A 21,415-nucleotide genomic window follows, 5' to 3' on the forward strand; every position below is an offset into this window, starting at 1 on the left:
TTCCATCTAATACTATATTTTTCACTCCTCAGTATTCAAACAAATTCTACACAAGTCCATTTTCCTCAGAGAGTCTTCCATGATTAATCCAACTCATAGCTATCTCTTTCTTCTCAGTCATAATCAGTCACAGATTTACAACAACCATTTCTCTGACAGTCACATGCTATGCTGTGAAAACACTTGCACTGTTGACCTTTATTGCTATTTGAAAGAATACTGTTGCTTAGCCATTAGGTTTGCTAGTCTTAGCGCTCTGAATGAACTGTGGGATCTTAAGCAGATTCTGTATTATGCCCTTCTGTATCCTTACCACAATCAGCACAGTTAGATGAGCATAGTAAGTACTCAATAGGTATTCCCTTAGGAAAAAATGGATACATCTCCCAGAAATCTATTCATAAACATTTTCCTGAGAACCTCTTTACAAAGGCTTATGTACTTCCTCCTTAAGACTGTCAACACCTTAAGTTAAAAGATAAACGTTGCAGATTTCAAACACATCGATTTGTATTTTTAAATGTTAATATTCCTCATAGTCTTCTGAATATAAGCTTAGGTTAGTGTTTCTTCAGAAAAAAAAAAACCTACTGGATCCTTGAGTATTCAAATGTTCTCATAAGTACATTATCACGATTTGATCAACTATAGTTAAGGGAACATTTTGCATCGAGTGGGAGTCCATGAATATGTTTCTTAAAGAAGCACTAAATGCATTCTAGTTCTGTGAAAGTCCCACAGTGTTGTGCCAATGGCATGCACTACTGCATGGCCTAGAAGCCTGAATGGCTCAGTTATTTTCAATGTACATTTAGCTGATTAATCAAGGCCTATGGTGAGTAAAAGTGAATGAAGGTGATTTACCTTCCCAATACTATTTAGATATATTTCACATAAGATCAATGAGATAAGTGGGTTAGGGATATTTTGGTGCTTTTTATATAATTCATGTAAGCTTTTTCCTTGGATACAATGTAATATGAGGACAAGAGCAATGAAGCCATAGGGCAATTTCTATGTGTTATTGCATCCCCACACTGGCTAATCAGTAATTCCAAAGTGGTTTGCCAGCTGAATGGAACAGGCACTTTTGTCATCATCATGATTCATAGCCTACTGAAAGCACACAGTTAGCCTTAATGTAATTCTTACCACAACCTTGTGAGTAGGTTAGGTACTATCTCCAGTCTGCATGTGAGAAACCGGTGCTCATGAAGGCTAAGTGACTAGCCCACAATCTAACATCAAGTAGGTGAAGAAGTCAGACTCTAAAAGCAATTCTGTGCCTGAAAATGCAATTGTTGCTCCAATTCCTGTTGTGCATAACGGTATTTTCTGTGCTGAACCCTAGGATCACAAATCTCAAATGAGCCCTCAATATAATCCTATCATCCTATTCTATTTTCATAGTTAATTCTCTTTCCCAATTTCCGAGAAGACATTTTGGTATTTTCTCTATTGTTAAATCTTTCACATTTTGAACTCATAGTTCAGTAGAGAACAGAAGCCATTAGATAAAACATATCTCTATATTCTCACCACCTTATATACAAATCATTATGGTCCCCATCCTCTCTATATTTCCTCCTTATATTAGGAATGTCTGCATTAAAGGCCAATGTCGCCATTTGGCTCTGGATCCCAACCACCCTCACCTTTGTTCCTTCAGTCAGCCCTTCTTTCTTCTCCAATATCTGTCTACAATGTCATTCCTTTTGATGGTCAAAGATAACTCTACTCTCTACTGGCTTATTTCTGTTGCTCCCATTATCAGAAAAACTTTTCAATAGTAAATCTGCTTCACCACTCCTTCCACCCAATGCAGTACAGCTTTTGCAGTTGTTATTTCCTGGAATATGCTTTTGTCAAGTGCTTATTGGCATCTGTGTTGCAAATCTAGTGGCTACCTTTGTAGTCTCATCTCATTTGATCTCTCATCAGCATTCTATCCAATTGATGACTTACCCATGGAGCAAGTTTTGGGGAAAAGAGAATTTCACTTTTAGACACTTTGTGTTTGAATAGTTGGTAGAATTCACAAGGGCACTTAAAAATTTGTGAAAAATGAAATGAAAAAATGTTTATTTTGGTATAAACTTTTGAAATCCATAAACAGTTTTTTCATAATATGCATTTTCTGTGAGCTTTTTGAAGACCCCTCATATCTGAGGTAGGAAATTTTGCCTTAGTTGTGCATCAGTGAGGTCTCCTAAGGTAAATATGATAAGAGAAGAGGGTCAAGGGTTACCCCCTGGGATAAAGGCAGAAAGCGGGGAGCAGGAGATAGCAAGAGAGGAGAAGACAACGAGGAAAACAGTAGTTGGTAGCACCACAGACCACAGAAAGATCAGGTAAATAAAGACTGAGAGAAGAGTGCTATATTTAGCAATAAGGAGTTCACCGGTCATTATTTGTAAATAATTTCAAAATTATGACAGAGGCCATTGGTATTAAAAGCTGACTGTATTGAGCTGAAGGACAAGCCAGCAGGTGAAGGAATTTTCCTAAAACTCTGGTTGTAAAGCAGAGTGAGTATTTTCTGAAGACAGAGAATTGAGGGGAGGTTTAGAAAATAAATCAGGTTGTATCTGAACTTTTTCAGAGACTGTAGAGAAGACTTACCCAATGTCACACACCATTTATGCTACAGCTAAGTATGACACTTATTTCTTTTGTTTCCCAAATTAATTGAGATAATATAGGTGGAAGAGTTTTTAAAGCTATAAAAGGCAATAAGAATTTAATATGATGCTTTTCACTTCACTATATCACAATTACTTACTAAGGAGTCAAGAAATTCAATATTTTGATTATATGACAAGCCTTTTATCCATCTCGTTCATAAAAGAACTTCTTTGTTATTTATTCAGTAGTTGTTAAATAGCCAAATTGGTGTGAACGATCTTTTGCTGCTTCCTTTTGAAAGAGTGAGGGACTTTGGAGTTGCAGCTTGCTGGCCTCAACATTCCTGTTCACTTTTCCTGAGCTAACAGATAGACTATATTGCTATACAGGATTGATGTATGTTAAATATCCAGTTCCCTCTTTACAGGAATACTCTTTTCTTACAAAAGAATGTTAAATATAACTCCTGTCAAGTAAACTTGAGATACTTTCATGTCTAGGCCTCGAATTCCAAGAAATCCTTTAAAGTTCTGGCAGAAAAAACTTAACTCTTCTCACCAGCCATCTAAGTAGACATTGGCTTATAGACTCAAGATGTTCAACAATGCTTTGGATATAAATCCTGACTATCATTGCTCAGTTCAAAAGCAGGTAAAATTAAGACAATCTGAAATTTAGTTCTGTGGATTCAAGGGGCAAAAAAACAGTGACCTCATCTTCAGAGGCCTATATTAATTATTAGTTTTATCTTTCATCCTCCTTAATATACCTCTATAATTCACACATACAGTCAGAAGGATTCTTGTTTTTCAGTATTATTTTCTTCATATGTTCTTATGAATAAGCTCCCTGCGCTTATGATATGCAAGGTACACACAGTCTAGTGTGGGCAAGCTGAGATTAAGTAGGGGCTGGATGCAAGGACCTGCGAGCTATTCATGTCTCATTAGCCTGATTTTCTTGTGGATAAAAATTTGTGGTGGTTCATCATGACAACTCATCATATTTGATAAAGGTTTAAACAGAAGAAAAAAATCATGTCTTCCATGAATATTGCTATTGCTTGATGCAGTATCTCCCTTATGCCTGAAATGGCCCCACTCAGAATATCCCGCTATCTGAGGACAAACTTGACCTAGAAGTTCATCTCTGTGTTTATAACCCTGTGAATGGGAGAAACTTCCTTTAGTTGGGTCTGGCTAATATCTGCACCAGGTGAATTCTTCCTCCTTTCTCACTTCTCTTCTCAGCACTCCTCTGAATCCACACCCTCCTAAACTTCTATTTGTCCTGATTCAGATCTTTCTTGGCTGACTCAGATTTTTTCTCTCAAGAAATTCTTAGAAAAAACTTTTCAATCTTGAGCACTTTGGGCCATATATTTAATCTCTCTGCAACTAAATAGTGTCATTTATAAAAATGGAATAATTCTATATATTTTCTAACATTTATGGGAAAATAATGTATGTAAAAATTATATCAACAAGTTCTCAATAAATAATAGTTATATTGTTAAATTGTATATGCTTTGCTTTCTTTTCTATAAAATGTTATTTGGGGGCCGGCGCCATGGCTCACTTGGTTAATCCTCCGCCTGTGGTGCCGGCATCCCATATGGGTGCCAGGTTCTAGTCTTGGTTGCTCCTTTTCCAGTCCAGCTCTCTGCTGTGGCCCGGGAAGGCAGTGGAGGATGGCCCAAGTGCTTGGGCCCCTGCCCCAACATGGGAGACCAGGAAGAAGCACCTGGCTCCTGGCTTCGGATCAGTGCAGCGCTTGTCGTAGCGGCCATTTTGGGGGAACCAACGGAAGGAAGACCTTTCTCTCTCTCTCTCTCACTGTCTATAACTCTACCTGCCAAATAAATTAAAAAAAAAAGTTATTTGCTAATCATCTATTTCCTTGTGGCTCTTCCATCAAATAGTTATCAACTGTAAGAATGCCAAACAAATTAGTATTTCTTATAAATGTGATATATTTAGGGGCCAACAGAGGCTTCAAAATAAAATGAGAATGCTTTTGGGATAGGAATTTCTCAGGTCTGGTTCTGCTAGTACTCCATGTTAGATGGCCATGTGAGCTTGTCCATGACTACCCTTGCATGGAAAACTGCAAGTTATCAGAAAAGATTTCACTTCTCACCAATGAAAGACAAACATCATATTCTCAGCAAGTCTTAAGTAGAATGAGTTTAATTTAATTAACCAAATGTTTATTGAGTGGTTGTAATGGACTGTGTTTGGTACTGTGAGGGATAATAAACAAAGGACATACATGCACACACATTTATTGAGGACCGTTAGGAGCTGAATTTTGTCACCGTCAACTTTACACACTGAAGTCCTAAACTCTACTGCCTCAGAATGTGGCCTTATTTGGAGATGTGCTTTTTACCGAGGTAATAAGTTTAAAATGAGGTCATTAGGGTAGAATTTAATCCTATGTTATTTGTCCCCTTCTAAGAAGAGGAAATTTGGGCACAAATAAGCACAGAGGGGAGACAATGTGAAAACACAAGAAGAACATGGCCATGGCAAGCTGGGAGATGGGCCCAGAACACATCCTACCTTCACAGCCCTCGGTAGAATCAGCCCTTGATTTCAGACTTCCAGGCTCCAAAACTATGGGAAAATGCCTTTCTAGTGTTTAAGCTGCCTAGTTTGTGGTAGTTTATTATGGCAATGCTAGGAAGCTAATATGAGGATTTAATATTTGCTAGTGCTTGGAAAGATAACGCTGAACAGGGATTGTCCTTACTCTCTGGGGGTGAGTTAGATAAAGCTGATACGTCAGCTTTGTATGATAAGCCTGCTCTAAAGAGGTACATAGGGTACCATGGGAGACCAGTGAAGGACAGTGAACACTACCAAAGAACCGGTTGAAGGTTGACCAGAAAGGACCTTAGAGTCAGGTTTTTGAAGTAATAACTACCCAGGCTGAGAATGTTTGCAAGAAGGGTGTATTCTGAGTAGAGAAGACGCCACAAGACACAATGAGTACAAGGATGTGTGAACTGGCGTGGTGTAGTTGTAGGACTATAAGTAATACAACGTGGCAAGAAGTTAAGCAGGGGAAAAGATGAAGCTGGAGAAGTGAGCAAGGTCTACATCAGTAAGGGAAAGCTCGCTGGAACAGGCAGGTGGGCCAGGGCCTTTCTTGAGTAGGCAACAAGGGAGGAGGTGAACTATAGAGTTGGAAAATTCTGGTCTGGTTAAAGCAGAGGTCTTTTAAGAAGTAGTGGGGAGGAGGTGGAAAGATAAGAAGACAAGTTAGGGTGAAAAGATAAGATAAACAAGCCTCTCAAAGGACCAGTTTGTGACAAATTGGGAGCACTTCAAGGGCAAGGCTAGTGTCTTCTTTAACGCCTGCAATAAAACAGTGACTCAGGAAATAATTGCTGAATAAGGGAACGTAGGAGTGATGAAATTGTGTTTTACTGAATTGAGCAATTCAGGTCATAGCGGTTTAGAAATTCAGGCTCTGCTAGCATTTTTTTAAACCTTGTTGAGTTTTATACTCTTCATTTATCATTACAGAGATACTAACACCGACGAATTGCTGAGAACTACCTGGGATTATAGGAAACTGTACGGAATTTAAAAGTTCAACTCAATCAATAGTTATTCAGAAGCTACGACATGCCAAGCACTGTGCTAAGCTTTAGGAATATAAAAATAAACAAGAGCCAATCTCTGCCGCTAAGGAACTCACTTCCTAGGGTGGGAAGCAGACATCTGAACTGATAAAGAATTGCAAGGCGATATAATAAGGATTAGCACAGTGCTACGAACGGGGTGCTCTGGGTACAGAGAGAAGGGGTAGTTTTGTTAGCCAGATGACAGAACGATTTTTGGAAAACTCCTGGAGGAAATGGAGCTTAAGCTGATTCATGAACAATGCTACACAATTAGGTGAAGGAGGAATAGAAAGGGATTCCAACAGAGGGAACAACAGGTTTCCTCTGCAGCTGTGTTTTTCTAGTTCCCAAGCCTGTGCAGTTCCCTTGCCGAAAATACACTCCAGTCTTCTCGGTTAGAGACGCACATTCCCTCGCTCCTGCCAGATTCCTGAAGGCTGGATCTTGCTCTGAATGTCCTCAGCTATTGGCTGGGTTCTCTTGAAAACAAATGGGCCTTCAGAAAACCTTCATGGAGCCACCTGCCAAATTCCCTTACTTCTTTTCTCCCACTCTCTTCTTCTTCTTCCATCCTTCTTCCCTGTTTTCTTCCTCTTCCTTTCACTGAGCATTTCCTGTGTAAAAATCATGTGCTGGATCAAAGAATGTTTTTAACTCCTAAGCAACTCAAAACTGAGAGTAGGGGCAGCAAACTATGGCCCACTGACCACATTTGTTTTTTATAAATAAAGTTTTATTGGAACACAGCTTCACCATTCATCTACATGTTGTCTGTAGCTGCTTTTGTGCTATAATAGCAAAGATGAATAGTTTCAATAGAGATGATGCAGCTTGCAAAGTCTAAAATATTTATCATCTGGCTCTTTACAGAAAAAGTTTGCCAACCCTTGTTTTAGTGTTTCTGTACAGCAAAGGTAGTAGGGGTAGAAGAATGGTGGTTTTAAGAAAGGCTACTACAGAAAGAGCATTCCAAACTCATATTTGAAGGGTCAGAAAAGGATTTACAGCTAAAAGAACTGACAAGTAGGCTAAGAGCTAAAGGATAAAAAGGAGTTAAGAGAGAAAGGAAGATTGTTCTTGGCAGACAGTAGCATATGCAAAAGCCAGGCAATGAAGGAAAAACATGCAGCTCCTATTGCAAAGAGATAAAAATGGAAAATAAGTTGGGACCAGTCATAAAGGAACTTAACTATGATGGTCATACTAAAGATTTTGGAAGTGTCTTCTAACCTCGCATAGGTAATGGAGAACTTTTGAAGGACTATTGCAAAGTAGTGAGTTCTTAAGCAAATGTGTGCTTTAGAAAGAGCACTCTGGCTGCAGGGATAGTTTATATTTTTGGACACTTACTCTATGCCAGATCTGTGCTAAATCCTTTGCATGAATACATGTATATGAAAATATGTATTGAGTAGCTGGACAGCAGTGGAAACCAGCTTAGAAAACAGACATGGATCTGTGAGAACCAATAATCTCCCAAAGGGAGGGAGAGGAGAACACTACTCACATTCAAAGGTACAAGGAGGATTAGGAAGAAAGGGGTGTTACAAAGGACAGTGTCATGTCATGGAATCTGAATAGGGAACAAATAACAATCAGTGGGTAGGGAACATCAGATATTGCCAAAAAGGAAAAGAGAAATGAGGGAGGGAATAAAATGGGTGGCATGAAGCAGATCATGGTTGACTTAAAAGAACATTTTTGCAGAACAATTGGAAAGCAAGACAGGACTATAAGGAGGTTAAAGAAGTGACTGCAAGTGAGGAAATGAGGTCATTGCCATTGAATACTTGTTTGAGGGATTTGTCCTTCAAAAGGATAAAAGAAATACAATTGTGGCTGAATTTCTTAAATTTAGTCTGTAATTCAGCAGTTTTAGCAAGTTTTCTGACTCATGAGGTAAATCCCTCATCCTAAATATCTGGTCATTTAAAGCAATACTCGAGATCAAATTATGCAAATATACTGCAAGACCAAATTGAAGACCAATTCATGTGAGCGTTAGTAAGTAATGGGAGTTATATTACTGCATTATTGGAAAATGGGCAACATATTTTAATGCTTGAAAATTTAATCAGAGTAACTTCCGGTTGGACGAAAGGGCTCTTTTCTATCACCAGATTAGAATCATGGTTAATATCTTCTCTGAAAGCCATTTCCAACATGGTCATTCCTGCACATGCCCTCATTTCTAACATTTTGCTGCACAAGCAATCAGTATCCTTTCGAGGCTAATGGGATATACAAGTACAATTAATAGCTCTGCCAGCACCAATGTTGTACCCTGCATCTTTAAAGAGCTTAAAATATTAAATAACAACCCCAAAGAACATTTCTTCTAATCCCTCATTAGACTGATTTTACAGATGAGTGAACTGAATCATAGAGAAGTGAGACAGTGGAAATGAGAAGTCTTACTTTAGTTGTCTCACATCACAGTGGGGATGCTGCCTATTATATTTATAATTAAGCTATGGTCCAGACAACGAATGATTCCCTTTTGGTTTTGACTTTTAGATACCAACAGCTTTTAAATGCCAGTGGTTAAAGAAATTATGTGGGTATTCTTCCCCTCTGCAAAAATGGGTTTTGTAAGTACTGGCCTAAATGAGTTTAGAAAATTATAACTGCATTTTCAATATGAAGCCACCCACTCAACTCAGAATCTAGCCTGTTTCAGAAACAGGAAGGCGTAGGGAGTGTGGCAGGTATTTTTCTCTGCATCTTTAAATCTTGGTAACTTCATGAAATTTTCCTAAAGCTTTGAACAAGAAATCATCAAGGGGTGATAATTCTTACCCTTTAGGAACAATATATTTTCTACTTCATAAGTTTAACTGACATGGATCATGATACGCAACTAAGATACTAAAAATCATTTTATCTGGTCAACTTCAAATCTTAGTCTTATTACAGAAAAAAATGGAAAAGAGATGTACGTCTGTTACCATGTAAAATGCACCACAAAAATGGGAAGAAAAAGTTTTGAATAAATATGCAGCTAAAAGGTTCAATCTTGCTCAAATTCTTTGTTCAAATGGATGGCTTCCAAGAGCACTGTGGTTCTACTTCAGTATCTAATAGGTATTATTCACTTTGACCTTCAGCAAATCCTTTATGAATATTAACCACTCAAGTGTACAAAAATGCCAATTCACATAGGGCTGTCAGTATTATTTTTATTTCTTACTCTGTGAAGGCTGAACCTTATACATTTTAATAATGGTCAAATCATCTCACATCAACAGAAGATACTAACAATAATGAGCAGTATAATTTCATTCTTGCTCCTTTTTGGTTAGAGTTTACAAATACAACTGTCAGCTCATTATCATAGTGAATCTATGAATCAGTACTCTCCCAGGTAACATAAACTTCTTAATACAGTCTTATGACTATAAATCTGCCATAACACTGCTAGTGTTTTGGTGCTATCAGTATCTTTATCTTCCTTTACTCCATGCTATGATAGGTAGGAACGTGTATGATGTGCATGCCAAGTAATGACAGGTCTAAAAACAGCGCCATACCATGCTTGAGGGTAAGGATCTCATTCACTGCTACATCTCTAGTACTTAACAGTGTCCCTAGCACATAGAATATATTTAAGGAGTGAGTGCCATACGAATGAGTGAAGAGTAATAATGCTCTGGTTTCCTAATGGCAAAACAAAGCTTTCAGTTTAAAAAATGAACCCGGAGGTCCATCTGAAACTATATCTCCTGCACATTTGTGTTTTCACTTGCTGACTTCTGTGAATATAGCACTACACTAGGAGTTGTGAAAAAGGTAAGGAACTTGAATAAACATAACTTGGACTTAAGAAGTTTCCAGTTTACGTGAGGAGACAAGATAACAAGGATACTTCAAAAAGTTCATGGAAAATGGAATTAAATGATGTTTGTTTTCTGCCAAAAATTTTTTGAAAGACATGCACTTTTTTCCCAGCAATTTTCATGAACTATTTGAAAATTCCATTGTGCAGGGATTTCGAAATTTTTGCACGGAAATAAAGTTACCCTTTAATAGCATTTCCCATGTACCTTTTCAAGTGTCCACATACACAAGTAAAACCATAACTCCTAATTCTAGAGAGAATAATGGAGACATACCAAAATTTCCTAGCAAATGTAACTACTGCATGAGTTCAAAGAAAAGAGTCTGCCATGGACTGGAGTCATTGAGGAAAGCTACTTAAAGAAGGCAGGAATTGAGTTAGATTTTTAAGGATAAAAGAGAGGAAGGAAAAGAAATAGCCATCCAGGAGATACTGGGAGAGTGGCCAAGTGAGCAAAGTCATCGAGACAGGAACAGATAGCCTTGAGGTTTAAATTTAAGAAGCAGTCATCATACTTGAAAAAAGAAATATGAAGGTAAAACAATATAATAAATAGATAAGCATGTGTATTTTCTATAGTAATCCCTCCGTGCCTAAACTACCTGGAGGAAAAGAGTAATGTTGAAACATAGACACATGCTGCATGTTGGAAATGCAGGGAAAGTGAATGTGGTGTCAGAGAACCACCGTAGCAATCCCAAAGGCTAGGAAGTCCCTGCCTAAGCAGGACAGGAGCATTGGGGTCTGGCTTCCGAAAGGATGAACAGGCAGAGGGGACCCAGGGAAGCCCTCAGACACAGGATTCTTTTGTGAAAGGGGCTTTGGATTTCAACATAAATGACATTTTCCTAAAGTCTGATGACCTGATAAACTTTCGCAATTATTCTTTGATTGTACCAACATCTGGTTATTTTACATTTTTAAGGATACCAAAGGGAATAACTGTGTTCATAATTATTATGCAAACTATAATTCAAATGTTAAAAATTCAGAATTTTGACTTTAAGATATGAGAAATTCATACATCTGTAAAATCAAGGATAAGTATTAAAAGCCTGAAAGAGTAGCAATAATTGAAAGATATTTTAAAACAAATAAAGGTCCTTTTTTTTTTCTAACTTACATCTAGGAATGGATGTAAATAATCTTTATTAAAGTAAATCATAACCACATAGATAAATCATCTGTATATCATGTTTTAATATGAAGGTATATAGAATAGATTTAGCAAAAAAAAATTTTAAGCTTTAAATAAATACTTTGAAAGTTATTCATATGAACCCTTTAAACTCACACTCATTAATGAAATACTGATTAAAGAAAAATTAACTCCCGAGAATGATTGCTAAACAGAGTATGTCTATGTATAGATGTACTATGATGTTTCAACCAACATTAATTATATCCTCTTGATGCCTACTGTCTTGCTCTAAAAAGCTAATAAGACCTGTAGCACATCATAGTTAATAGGAGTGTGGTGCCTGTTGCTTAGGCAACAGGATGAATAAATGCAGGTCAGAATGTGCTTCAAGAAAAACAAAAGCTAGAATATGATACCGACTGAAGATCAAGCAAGTCTAACATTTATCACCACGTTAATGAAATCTGGTTCTTAAAGTTAGACAATCATATTATTATACTTTAATTAAGTTCAGAATTAAATAAATAAGATTTATGGAGATCAATAAATATTTTTATAAAGGTAGTCATTCACATCTTCTGTTACTAGTGGCAAATAAATGGTGTATAACAGCATGTAAACCACCAATCGATAACAAGGTTTTGTGATTTACTGCATTTTTATAATTAATTAACTCCTCTAAATAATAAATCAAAATGTTATTTTTATTCTAAAGTCAATCTCATGAAGAAAGTACTTGTACTTGATTGGCTAATCTAAATTTACAATGTCTTCTTATTTTCTGGAAAATTATACATAATACTTAGAACTTAATAGGGAGACAATAGTCTACTAGACCTTTGTCACATTTGTCCAGCATTTTACATTTCAGATACATTTTGTAGTCCTTGTACATAATTTACTCATAGATTTTTTTTTAATGATCTCTCCCCAAATGTTTGTTTAAAACATGTTTGATGTTTTATTAACCTTTCAGTTTGAGGCTTTTGAAAAAGGATTATATTTACTTATAACTGTTTAACATTCAGAAGAAAATTTAGCTGAATTAAAGTTTTTCAGTACGGTCAAATGATTCAGGGAACCCAAAGACCTAACTTCTTATGGGACCAGAATAAATCTGGACAAGGGTTTGAGGGTGGGAATGCAAAAGCCCCATTTTGAGTAGAGACACAGGAAAGAATAAGTCACACAGAGATGTGCAGTAAACATAAATAGTTATGGAAATATTTTCATTGTTTGATAATTCCTCTAATTCTTAGTGCCATATGTTCAGCATACTTGGTCTGTCCTAAACCTGCTTGGTTTCCCAAGACTTCACAGCACTTCAAGAACTTTCACTTTTTTCCTATTTCAATACCCACAATATCTTGTCTATTTAATGAGTGACAGTGCTTGATGAATACAAGAAAAACAGCAGTAGCTGAATAGCTCATCATAAAAAATAAAATAACAGAAAGCTCATAAGAGGATCTATGCATGCAATTACTTAGAGCTCATATTTTTCAGTATTTATATATTTTTAAAAACTATTGGACATGTACAATTTTAGAGAAGGAGCAGTTTAAATTTTTAATAATCTTCAAATTTACAATAGTCAAATCAATCTTGGAAAAAAATAATATCAGGTGGAAATAAAAAGACCTGACTAGCAGTCAGTATATCAGTCTGGTATTAGTGAGCTGCAGTGTCAACTCCAGCATTTTATTTAGGAACAGAGATGCATTATTCCTGTAAACCAAGATTGTGCTATATGCCTATATTGTGAAGGTCTCTCTAAACCCGGGAATCAGTGATATGTGTGATAGGAACTTAAAGGCAAGGGAAGATAATAAGGGTTGTGACGTAGCTTAACAAGGGGAGCTGATGAGCACTGGGGGAGGTATGGAAATGATCAAGACGCTGGATTGTCGGTCTGCACACCTTCCTACCCTGCTTCCTCACCTATATGCATCACGGTGGGAAGTTTGCACACACCAGGTTTAGACTGCGTGTAGACCAGGGTTCAGAAGTCCATCGACATACTTAGTCCATCAACCGCGCTTTCTAAACACTGGCAGCTAATTGACCATAGTGTTGTTTTCCACCCAAGGTAATAAACAATACTTCATTGCTTTTCAATCGGCATATGTAAGTAAGTGAATGCTCTCCATAACTGACCATCTGAAGCAGTTTGCTAATGAACTGAAGGTCAGCCTCATGACTGAAACTGCTTATTGAACAATTATAAGGAAAAAAAAATGATCTTCACATCATCAACATAACAAATTGTCTAATTAATCACGGGATGCTGATGCTCGAGTGAAATAATGTTTCAGGCATCTAGAATCAGCTGAAGAGTGATAAAACCTAACTGGGTATTCTAAGATTACAAATTTATAAAAAAAATTACACAAAGAATGACAGAGAATATAAATGTTCATCTTCTTTCACTGCCTATAAATAGTACTCTCACTGGTTCATTCATATAACACACATGTATATGGATGCAGACAGACCTCATTTTTCAGCAAGTGTCTATATGTACACAGTAAGTTCAGCCCTCAGGGCATCCGATTTTCTGATGCAGTTACATATAAAAAACTGACCGATCTCGGTGCAAATCAGGCTGCCTCTGAGCCGTGTAAGACACATAAGAAGCAAAGACAGACAAAAGGCAGCTCCGTGGACACAGAGAGCGTCTTACCATAAACTGCACATTGTCAAATCCATTAGCCATCAGGTGGTTCTCGTACTGAGGTAGCCCAATGCTTTCCAACCATTGTCCCACTGTTTGGACAGGGCATCTGGGTCCTGTAAGAGGATGAAGAGGGAAGCGTTTAAGCAGGGAGTAGCCGTCCACGGGGTAATAGCGGTAGTCCTGGGCTGAGAGGTGGCATTGCCACATCATGCTCCTGGGAAAGTTGCTATCAAAGGAGCCCGCCAGCTTGACAGATTAATGTTCTCAGCGAGACAGCAAAGTCAGAAGTAAAACATAGTTTGCCAGGCAGGCTGTGGAGTATGACTTGATCCTAGCTCCACATTTCTTACATATTAATCTTTACTACCGACCAGTACGTCACACAGCCCCCAAAACCAGGCAGCAGAAGAAGGCATATCAAGCTGTCAGCTTAGGCTGGTCTGCGTTCTATGTGATTGTTGGAGTACTCCACAATGAGCAATGCACGGCCAGCAGCCAGAATTCTTTTTATCAAGTACTCCTACACTCATCAGTATGCAGCTCCATGCTCCTTGCTCCCCCTCGCTCGCTCCCCTTCATTACCCAGCCCAGGCTACACCTCGCATTTTCAATAATAGCCATCAGATAAGGCAGATTTTTTTGTCTGCAAGCTGTAAGCCTGCTGCTGCTGCTTCCTCCTACACACCCATCCAAGCGTCAATCTTGAATGATGAGAGCAGTCAAAACAAATGCAGAAAATAGCAAGACTCAAAAGCAAACCAAAGTGCTTAAATCTGAATTGAATCTTCATACTGGTTATACGTTACCCAGCTATTTGTTGTGGAATTTTACGTTTCAAAAGACACCAGGAAATGCAAAGCTTGAACTATGGCTTATAACAGAGCTCACTCCGGGTTCCTTTTTTTGCTTTCCTTTCTTGCCTTTTCTTCTTTTAAAAAATGCAGTACAGATAAATGTTTCTGATCTAAAGCTTACAGTGTTTGGAGAATATTTGTTCCATTTCTTTACCATGCTGTATCAAAATGAACCTCTCTAAGATTTTTTTTCTCCCTTTTTGAATTACAGCAAGACACAGAAACTGCAGTGCAATCTTAGTCAAGATAATTCATTTTTCATTTGCTAGGGCTTCTTCCAAACAAAAAATATTATTAGTCATAAGAAACCCTGTTCCCCTCTGATATTTATAACCTAATCTACCAGGGGTTACTATTCTAAAATAACTAGAAAGGTAAATTTGCTGGATAAAAAATTTTAAATAAAGAACAAGCGCTCTAACCAAAAATAATTCAAGAATAACAGATGTAAATGTGTTAGTTTTACTGAATGGCAAACAGATCGCATAATTTATTTAATAACTGGGAAAAACCAGGGGTTAATAATAGAACTCAGAGGACCAGATCATTGGAAAGAATAGACTCTTAAGATTGGAGAGAACTCACAAAAAGCTTAGTCTAACTTCCCTATGGAGGAATCCCCTTGTTCTAATGTTCTTAATACCATTCAACCTCTGCGCTCCAGTGCTGCCTGGAACAGAGCTCTCACCACTTATGAAGAATCTTCCATTTATTCGAAAGATATTTTACTTCCTACTTTACTCCTACTCATTTCTTCCAGCTCTGCCTTTGGAGTCACATAGATTGGAAACAGTGCCTCTTCCCCACAAAGTGCTTCAGGAATTAAAGCTAATTCTCTCATTTACCCCCAGAACAATGCCTGGCACATGTAAATGCCCACCAGACACTTATTGAATAAATGAAACATTGCTTTTCTTCTTTCTTCAAACCTCATCTTTGTCTGTTTCCTTTCTCTTTTTGAGGACATTGTCAATCTTCCTGACACATAAACATTAGACCTCAGAACACCTGGGCCCCTAGTGCACTGCTGACAACAGTTTCCAAATTCCAGTCATCTCTCATCATAGTGTCACCCACATCATTGACTCTACTTCTTGTTTGATGTTTCTGGAACTGCCATTTACTTAGATTTTTCTGTCTTAGTTCAGGCCCACCTTGTGTAACACAACAATGGCTTCTATATGTGTCTTCCTACCTCTGACATTTTAAAAATCTGTTTTATACATGGTATCAGAATAATCTCTCTGACATAAACTTTTCATTATTACTTTCTCTTTCAAAATTCTTTCATGGCTTTCTGTTGGTTTCAAAATAAACTCAGTCCTTTGATGATATTTTGGGGTCTTCATGACTGGCTGCCAACCATCCAACATATTTCCCCTTCCCCAGTGCTCCTGCCAGGTGGGATTATTTGCTGGTCTCCAAATATAGCCTAGAATGTGCATTGCTTGGTTATCTTATGTCCCCTTATTTTTTTCCATTTGTTGCTTTTGGGTCAGATGCTATTTTTCCTTTATGAAATCTCTTTAATTCCTCCCAAACAAGAATAAATCCTCTTCCTTTATCTTAAATGACATTTAGACCCTATATTATCATAAATATTTTCTGTATTACATTAGTTTTTATTTGCATATGATGATATTTCTTGTTAGTGGGGGACATGTCTTAATGATATTGCACATAGTAAGGATTCAGCAACTACCTGCTAAACAAAATTATTCATTTCACAATCAAGCTACATCAAGTCCTTCTATATTAAATTTTTTATATGTTTTAACACCATCCCAAGTCTCTGAAATCTCTTATTTACTTATTTATATAGAGAGAATGGGTTTCATGCATTTCATATATACAGTTTACAGAACATGATACTTTCCACCTTTTCTCTTTCTCTTCCTCTTTCCCACTCTCCCTCTTTCTTCCTTTCTTACTTTTCTTTTAATTTTTGTGATGACATACTTTTAATTTACTTTATAATCCCTCACTAAATAAAGAATTCAACAAGTAGTAAGTAAAAAGATCCCTGCTCCTCATGAGTATAGACAAGGTCTGTAAACAATAAGAAGACTTTTTTTTAATAGAATTTTCAGGTCTGGATTTTTGCTCATCATCCTGTCTCATCTTCTTTGTGAGTGGATTGTATTGTACTTAACTATAATTTATTTCTGATTGGTTCTAGATCTTTTAAGAATATCAAGGAGTTTATAGCAGTTTTTGAGTCAATTTTAATGGATCTTAGCTTCTCAACGTTACCTGCATGAGAAACTGAAAACAAGAGTCTATTTGTCTCTGGCCAGCTCTAAAAGCTGAAGCAAGGCAGAGTTAAAGCTAAGTCTCAACTGTAACTTCTACAATCACATCTACAAGGTTCCTTCCAGTCTCCAAGCTATGAGTAGGTGAATAAGCTACACAAAATTTGAGTGAATATGGCAGTAACATTGTGGCTTGGCAAGGTACATGCTGATGGCCAGCTCCAAAAATCCTATCATTTAACTGGAAATGCCAACCAGTGACAGCATGCCCAAGTAGAGCATCATACAACTTCTAGGTATTAAATCATCTTTGTTAAATGAATGAATAACATGGGAAATGGCTTTCCTGAAGTTTTGTTTCTTAATGAATATAATGAGGCAAGGGTATTTCAAGGTTCCAATTGTTGTATAAAAACATAGCTTGGTAAAAATACTGGTTATTGAACACTTTACAAATCCATAGAGAGAGTGCTTGAATTTTATCCTAATTATTCAATCTTTCAGTTTTACTCAATAGTTCTCTGGTAAATATAAAGCAGGAGGAAAGTGAGCTGAGAAAGGAAGGAGTAGAGGTGGGTGGTGAGGGAGAAGGAGGAAGAAAACAGAGACCCTGACTGGTGTTTGTGGTTCTGTTAAAGTATTTTCTCAAGAGTCAAACCTCTAAAAGGATCCTGATTCAGGTCAGAAAAATCTCTTTTTTTACTTTAATATTATGCTTAAAAATATTTCTCACTTTTCTTAAAATACTTTATTGGAATCTTATAATTCTTAAGGCACTGCAGCATATTATTCAGTAGGAAATTATTCAACCTGAAGTTAACACTACTCAAGAAAGTAGACTTTCTGAACCTTACTTGTCTCACTCAACAACACCTTATGGAAAGTCTACTAAGAAAATAATAAACTCTAATTTATTATTAGTTATTTTTAACTTTTATAAATAATTCAAAAGTAATATTAAAATAACTGCATAATAATCCATAACATGGATATATTGTAGTTTTCAGTTCTTTGCCTGATATCTCTAGACCATTTATCTAATTTTTTTTTAATTTGAGATAACTGTCGAGTCACTTCTAATTATGAGAAATAAGACACAGAGAGAGTTTATGTATATAGTTCACCCATTTTTTCCAGTGATACCACCTTGTACAACTATAGACGGATAACACAACCTGGTCAGTGGCACTGATAAAAATCCATTGATCTGATATTTAGATTTCCCCTATTTTACATGCACTCTAATGTGTATGAGTATGTATGTAAAATTTTTTTTGACAGGCAGAGTGGACAGTGAGAGAGAGAGACAGAGAGAAAGGTCTTCCTTTGCCGTTGGTTCACCCTCCAATGGCCGCTGTGGCCGGTGCACTATGGCCTGCGCACCGCGCTGATCTGAAGCAGGAGCCAGGTACTTATCCTGGTCTCCCATGGGGTGCAGGGCCCAAGCACTTGGGCCATCCTCCACTGCACTCCCTGGCCACAGCAGAGAGCTGGCCTGGAAGAGGGGCAACCAGGACAGAATCCAGCGCCCCGACCAGGACTAGAACCCGGTGTGCCGGCGCCACAAGGCAGAGGATTAGCCTAGTGAGCCACGGTGCCGTCCATATGTACATTTAATTCTATTTAATTTTATCACATTCGAAATCCTTTGACCATCACTACAGTTGAAACACAGATAGCACCCATAGTCCCTTTTTATAGACATGGCCACCTCCTTCTTTTTTCCATTGCTTATTCCCTGTTACGTCTGATCTGTTCTCCATCTCTATCATTTTGTCATTTCTATAATGTTACATGAATGGAATCACTCAGTATGTAACCTTTGGGGGCTGTCTTTTTCCATCAGCATAATTCCCCTGAAATTCACACAAATTGTTCAGTGTATCAATAGGTTATTCCTTTTTATTGTTGAATAGGAGTATTCTGTGGCATGCGTGTGCTATGGGTTGTTTTACCATGCGTTCTCTCCACAGTGGTTGTACCATTTTACATGCCCATAAGCAGTGTATAATACGCTCTAAGAAATTTTGTGTCCCTCCTACTCTAGTGAAATTAGACCTTCAGAATATCTTCTCTTCCCCATTCTCCCTTCCCTATAATCTTGTGTGACCTGTAGAATGCTTCTCCTTTTCCCACTTGCCTTATTCTTAACCAGTTTCTAAGTTATGCTGGTAATTAATGAGTAAATTTTGTTATAATCTAGTATTATAACTTCCTTATAGTATCTCTCACCTATGTAACTGATCATTACTTATTTGTATTTCATATTCCTAGTTGGGGTATTCATTTCAATTTGGATTTAATTATCATAAAAATTCACTGCTCACCACTGTTTCATATATTCATAAAAAACCCTCATCTTGAGATTTCTGTTTTCATTTGTTTGTAGTTTTGTTAGAATATTTTCATATATTTAGAAAATATTTTAAGTGAATGAAAATAGCCGGTGCTGCGACTCACTAGGCTAATCCTCTGCCTTGTGGCGCCGGCACACCGGGTTCTAGTCCCGGTCGGGGCGCTGGATTCTGTCCCGGTTGCCTCTCTTCCAGGCCAGCTCTCCGCTGTGGCCAGGGAGTACAGTGGAAGACGGCCCAAGTACTTGGGCCCAGCACCCCATGGGAGACCAGGATAAGTACCTGGTTCCTGCCATTGTATCAGCGCGGTAGCTGGCCACAGGGCGCCGGCCGCGGCGGCCATTGGAGGGTGAACCAACGGCAAAGGAAGACCTTTCTCTCTGTCTCTCTCTCTCACTGTCCACTCTGCCTGTCAAAAAAATAAAAATAAAAAATAAAAAATTAAGTGAATGAAAATAAAAACATAGTATATCAAAATTTGTGAAGTACAGCTAAAGTAGTACTTACACAGAAATTCATAGCACTAAATGCCTGCATTAGAAATAGAATTTCAAATCAACAACTTCAGCATCCTCCTTATGAAAAGAGAAAAAGAAGGAAAATATAAAACCAAAATTAAGTGGAAGGAAATAAAGATAGTCAATGAATGGAAAGCAGAAATCAATAGAGAGAAATAAATAAGGCCAAAAGCCATTTTTTGAGATGATCAGTAGAATGGAATGATTTTATGCCAGTAAATTCAGTAACTCAGATGAAATAGATAAATTCATTAAAAAGAAACAAGCTACCAAAACTGTATGGAGAAGTTCATAGCTAAATATAGCTCTATATGTATGAACACAATTGTATTTGTAGTGTAAATCTCTCCATAAAGAAAACTGTAGGTCTTGATAGCTTCAGTGGTGAATTCTACCAAATATATATCAAAGAATTCTACACAAGCTCTTCCAGAATTGAAGAGAGGAGCATATATGCCAACTCATTCTGAGGCCAACATTACTTTGACACCAAAATATTACGCAAAGACTTTATGAGAAAAGAAAACAATATATACCAATGTAATTTTGGCAAATAGTCTCCAACTATATTTACAAGGGAATATAATATACTATGACCAACATTGTAGTGAAGGTTCTAGCCAGCACAGTAAGTCATGAAGAAGAAGTAACATAAGATGTATTCATATTTGAAAGGCAGAGGAAAAGGCATTTCTAGTCATATGTGACATGATTTTCTTTACAAAAAGTTATGTATTCATTTGCTTATTTATTTGAAAGTCAGAGAGAGAGAGAGAGAGAGAGAGAGAAATATATCTCATGTTCTGGTTCACCCCTCCCCCCCACAAATGCTTGCAATTGCTAGCACTGGGTCAGACAGAAGTCAGGTTCCAGGAACTCACATTGATACGGAATGTGGATGTTCCAAGTGTCAGAAGTGCCAAACACCCTTCCAGACATGATTTTCTACGAATAAAAACTTATGAGACCTATAGAATAAGTCTGTCTTAGTACGTTTACAAGATACAGGATCAACATATAAAAATTAAGTGTATTTCTCTATGCTAACAACAAACAACTGGAACTTAAAAAATAAAGATTAGTATAATTTATATGACCAAAAACATAAAACTCTAAGGAATGAATCTGCTAATACATATACTGTGGGGCCAGGGATGTTGCACAGCAGGTAAAGCTGCCCCTTGCAGTTCTGACATTTCATATGGGTGCTGGTTTGAGTCTGACTTTCCCAGTTTCAATCCAGCTCCCTGCTAATGTGCCTTTCAAATAAATAAAAAAAAAACTTTAAAAAAAAGAAACTATATATTGCACCTGTACACTTAAAATAACAAAACATTGTGGGGAGAAGTCCTATAGGACCTAAGTAAATGGAAAGATACATCATGTTTGAGGATTAGGAGACACCACTGTGAACAGTCAGTTCCTTCAAAATGTATCTATAGAGTCAATATAATTATAACCAGAATTATAACAGGTGCCATACTTGGTAGAAATTTGCAATTTCATCTGAAATGCAAAGAAC

General features: G+C 37.3%; 1 protein-coding gene across 24 annotated transcripts in view; it reads right to left on the bottom strand.

Moving 5' to 3' along the window:
- The window catches only part of ANKS1B (ankyrin repeat and sterile alpha motif domain containing 1B), a 1,209,513-nt gene that overhangs the window by 411,882 nt on the left and 776,216 nt on the right, over window positions 1-21,415 (bottom strand). For 19 of the 24 annotated variants that reach the window (XM_089308838.1, XM_089308836.1, XM_089308835.1 and 16 more), the window contains one exon: window positions 13,922-14,028. In XM_089308838.1, the coding sequence (XP_089164964.1) occupies window positions 13,922-14,028 (107 nt within the window). Of the gene's footprint in view, window positions 1-4,837; window positions 6,874-13,921; window positions 14,419-14,439; window positions 14,491-14,721; window positions 14,746-21,415 lie in introns of those variants that run through there. The other 5 variants (XM_089308844.1, XM_051846560.3, XM_089308842.1 and 2 more) reach the window with 5 other exon arrangements.

The sequence above is a fragment of the Oryctolagus cuniculus genome, chromosome 11 (assembly GCF_051225735.1).
Source record: "Oryctolagus cuniculus isolate XC-2025 breed Fujian yellow rabbit chromosome 11, ASM5122573v1, whole genome shotgun sequence".
Classification (NCBI taxonomy): domain Eukaryota; kingdom Metazoa; phylum Chordata; class Mammalia; order Lagomorpha; family Leporidae; genus Oryctolagus; species Oryctolagus cuniculus.